The sequence below is a fragment of the Monopterus albus genome, unplaced genomic scaffold (genome assembly GCF_001952655.1).
Source record: "Monopterus albus unplaced genomic scaffold, M_albus_1.0 scaffold44.1, whole genome shotgun sequence".
NCBI lineage: Eukaryota > Metazoa > Chordata > Actinopteri > Synbranchiformes > Synbranchidae > Monopterus > Monopterus albus.
The window spans coordinates 330982-335698 of record NW_018127924.1 but is presented as its reverse complement, the minus strand read 5'-3'; the positions used below and the strand labels follow the sequence as shown (position 1 = coordinate 335698).

The following is a 4717-nucleotide window of genomic DNA, read 5'->3' as shown; positions in this document are numbered from 1 at the left end:
AATTCTGTATCATTAATATAAAACCCCACATATGAATTACATTTATGTTACCAGGCACATTATTGAAAAGCAGCTGTTTTAACCGCCTATTATACTCTGTAGTACCCGGCTATTGATGACTTAAGATATGGACATTTGTGGAAATGTTTTGTGTAGACAAAACCTGGATTTTTGTGACGATAAGACCTGATAAAAGCCAGCGCTGACCTTCCGGGCCTTTTACAGATTGAGTGACAAGGTAAACTGAAACACCCAGGAGTATATTGTTGGGAGCATGATGACATTAGGTCTCAGAAGGAGTCAGTTGAAACTCACTCGTTAATGCTATGACTACAGAGTAATAGTGTAAACAAAACTGTACATGTATTTAAATATGTAATTACAATGTGGTCAAAAAGAAACCTGCTCAGAGAAATCCCCCATTCAGATTCAGCGATTCTCTTCCTTATCAAACAAATGGCATTTACTGATATGTAGCGGTTTGAAGGTTTACCTGCCCACTGTCCCTTCCAGGTGTGCGAGTGTGATTTTGTGGTTTTCATCCAAGGAAAGGGGAGATGACATCTGCTCTGTTCTCCAATGACGCCACAAGCTGGAGCGGGCTCGAGAGGCTGCTGCTGGAGACTCTGAGGGTGGTGGAGCTGAGGCACACCTGGATGTTCTCGCACGTTGGGTAGACTGTATGTAGGGGTAATATCAGGAAGGCTGGTCTGCTCCAGTGCTCCCATGGATGGCGGAGTGTAGACGGAATGAACCTGTCTGCTCATGTAGAGGCAGGGCGGCGGGCTGTGGCTGTAGTCCTCACCTTGTGGTCTCTGGTAAACACAGGAATCCTTAAAAACCTGAGAGGCGTAGTAATGATCGTCCCGATTCATGGCTACAGAGGACCCGAGGCTGTTTGCGCGCACATGCACCGTACCTGTACCCTGCCTCGGTGTGGACCTACTCCTCTGCCTGCAACTGGCACAACTGCAGGCCCTTACGGCGCACACAGGTGTGTCACTCTGTCATCATGTGACTCTGCAGCAGGGAACCCATTGGTTTCACTGTTTGCTCAAAAAGGCAGACCTATAGCCACTTAGTTTCCAGGATATTCTGCAGCTTGTGGGGTTTTTTTTCAGTAAACTGAACAGAAAGGCGGTCAACGAATAAATCAATGCCACTCTGTCAATATCTCAACATTTAGGCAACATGGCCTGCAGCTGTGTTTGCTCCAAAACAGCAGCAGACCGACGCACAGGTGAATCTGTGGGACACTCCACACCTGGAATTAAAGAGGTCACGACAGAAAGATGTTTCTCACGATATGTAGGGTTGTTCTCAAACAGTGTAACTATTGACAAGTTATATGCCTCTTGTCTGCGCACTGCGGCTGATAAATCGATATGTATGGGCGCAAACATTGGTTGACCTGCCAGATAAGGGACCTGGATGGACAAGCAGCTGTCTTGGAAACTCGGGTGAAAAGCTCAAACACCAGACCTATTTCCATAACCTTTTTCATTTGCATGTACCTTTCTGACTTTTTAAATGTACCCATTATAATTCTGTAAATGCATCATTTAACACCATTTAGCGTGTGGGCCCCGTGGTATCTGGGCGAGGGGACCTTGGCGATGGCAAACACAGACTCTGCTGCGGTCGCTGCATTCTCGCCATGTTTGCTGGCCATTAGCCTTTGGCGGGTTTATATTCGCCCCATTAAACAACAGTACACAACAATGACGTGCTGGTCACTCCAAACAATTAGGTTGGAGTGACCAGCCTAAGTCAATTAACCGGCGTGCGTAAGGAGCTCGTCTCCACATTCACCAGCACCTTTATGCATCATTTTGAGCCTCTGCTGTGAGCCAGGTGTAATTCAGGCCTACAGATTTTTCATGTAAATCGCACAGGACCGTGGGGCTTTTATCCTGATAGTGTGTATCAGACTATCTGCCTTTAGTTCTTCAAAAGCAATTACGGCACTTTCCACGGTATCTTAATGCGGCACTCAGCGATGCAATAAAGTTCAAGCAAACCAATTCCATACAAATCACTTGCTGTACTGCGGCTTAATGGTGTTTATATTTGATCAATGTTTCAAAAAGGAAGGAAACCGTTAACTCACGCTATTCTCAGCTGGAGACGACACTGTGATTTATGAAGCATGGCGCGCATTAAACTCATTTTAGACGAGTTTAAGCGAGGAGTAATGTAGGTTAACTTTGCTAAAACAGAATCATGTCCCAAGAGACTGACAGTTGCTACGCTTATAAAAATCTCTATGTGTGGAACAATAAAAGAGAGCAAGCTTAAACACACGGAGACAAGCCAAATGGATAGGAGAGATATAAACAGCATTACAACACTTTCAACGCTTGAGCAAATGTCCATCTGTTGTCCTGAACCTCTAATAACCCCGATAAAACACGTAGAAACACTGTATATTATTTGCCAGTATTATCATTAATATTTTTGCAATTACTTATTTTTCTGTTAAAGTCTAATTAAATTACTATTAGTCTAGTGTACACTGTAGACAATGTATAAGGACTCGGAGACATGTAGGAGTGTCAGGAAAACAAGATCTTTTTTTCTCCTTTGACAAACAAAACCGTTTCTCATTGCCAGTATATACATGTCAAAATGTTGGACACGCGATAAAATGTGCTTACCCAGTGGCGACAGCAGCATGGCTTATTTAAACATTATGACCAGTGAATAATGACCGAAGAATGGCAAAGAGCTTATAATTGAAATCAAGCCTCCTGAACTCTGTGAACAAGCATGATACCAAACCATTAGTCATATGAGAGGGGGCAGCACGAAATGTTTACTGAAAACCTTTCAGGGTGTTCTCAAGCCATAGTGTAGCTTAATCCCTCCACATTTGGTGGAAAATCATGGAAAAGACCATTAAAATGACTTTAGTGTGGCTACTGGATCCATCAATGTATGTTAAGTTAAACTAATATGTAAGACAATCGTCCACCTTGTCTCTGTGGGAGAAAAAGTCTTCTTCTTTTTTTTTTTATCAGCACAAATAAAAAGTTGAATCAATACTTTTTCTGGCTCCTAACGTGCCAGGTGACCAGGACAGGTGTGTCAGTCTGCCGCCAGCACTCTGTGGTGTGTTGACTGGTCAAAGAATGGTCTCAGGAGTGTCCAGCTCTGCGCTCCTGGACAGGGAGTGGTTCCTCCTCTGGGCAGAAGTCTTTATTCAAGAAGTCTGTCTCTGTTTTTGTCTGGGTTCAGTTCAACTTCCCCACGTCTGCGGTCTCTGCTGTCTCTGTGTCTGTAACTCCCCTCGTTGTCTCGATCGTGCTTCTCATTTTTGTTGCTGCGTCTGTCCCTGTGATGATGGTCTGTGTGGGCTCCACTACTTCTGTGATCTCTGGGAGGTGTCCTGCTGCGATCGCGGCTTCTGTCCGGGGACTTGCTTGTCAGGCGCCCTCTTGTGGCCGGGGACTTGCTTGTCAGGCGCCCTCTTGGGGCCGTGTGTCCCGTCCTGGGCTCTCCCGTGCGCCGCTGCAGGCCGGTGGAGCGCAGCGTGTTGAGGAGGAAGTACTTGTTAGTACCCCGCAGGGGACACTTCAGCCTGTCAGACGAGTGAACACAACAACGCTGTTAACCCTGACACACCAAGTTAGATTTGTTAGACTCATCTCTATGACAGCACAGGCCAATGGATGTGATCACTGGCAAGCGCATGGCATCAGCTAACCACGCTAAGATTGTTATTGGAGTTCAAATAACCACACCTGGATCACAGCATTAACCTTTAATGTTCCCCAGTACTACTGCGAACACTTAGGCCATGTCCTCTGCATGCTGTTCTGCATTTTATCATGGATATATCACTGAACCAGCCCGGGCACAGGCCCAAGACCCATGAGATCAGGGGGTCTTGGGCCACAGCTTCTGTACAAAGTGACTCCTAATATTTGTTGTTTGAAAATCACAGAACTCCATCAAAAGACAAAAAATAACACCGCATAAAACTGCACGTTTGCCAAGACAAAATGAGCAGTAAGTAAACTGTGCATTTAGCTGGTTTTACTGGCCAAAACAAATATCACAACATTTATCAGCATCATCATCTGGATGGTCAACAATGAGTGAAAAGTATGAGATGTTGACTTGAGTAAACTGGCTATTATCACTTAACTGTGTAGAAAGCTTATAAACTGTATGACAAGCCCATTAATGGTCTTGCAATGTATGTGAAAGTACAGCTTAGCCGATAAGTAACAGTTACAGTGGGTACAGAAAGTATTCAGCCCCCTTAAATTTTTCACTCTGTTATATTGCAGCCATATGCTAAAATCATTTAAGTTCATTTTTTTCCTCATTAATGTACATACAGCACCCCATATTGACAGAAAAACACAGAATTTTTGACATTTTTGCAGATTTATTAAAAAAGACAAACTGAAATATCACATGGTCATAAGTATTCAGACCCTTTGCTGTGACACTCATATATTTAACTTAGGTGCTGTCCATTTCTTCTGATCATCCCTGAGATGGTTCTACACCTTCATTTGAGTCCAGCTGTGTTTGATTATACTGATTGGACGTGATTAGGAAAGCCACACACCTGTCTATATAAGACCCTACAGCTCACAGTGCATGTCAGAGCAAATGAGAATCATGAGGTCAAAGGAACTGCCTGAAGAGCTCAGAGACAGAACTGTGGCAAGGCACAGATCTGGCCAAAGTTACAAAAAAAATT

At 44.1% G+C, this 4717-nt stretch overlaps 1 protein-coding gene across 1 annotated transcript in view; it reads right to left on the bottom strand.

Moving 5' to 3' along the window:
• pdx1 (pancreatic and duodenal homeobox 1) overlaps positions 1–4717 on the bottom strand; it is a 9905-nt gene that overhangs the window by 2199 nt on the left and 2989 nt on the right. Inside the window, exon 3 of the mRNA XM_020600009.1 lies at positions 494–3580. Within this exon, the coding sequence (XP_020455665.1) occupies positions 494–875 (382 nt within the window). The 5' untranslated portion in view covers positions 876–3580. The remainder of the gene's footprint in view (positions 1–493; positions 3581–4717) is intronic.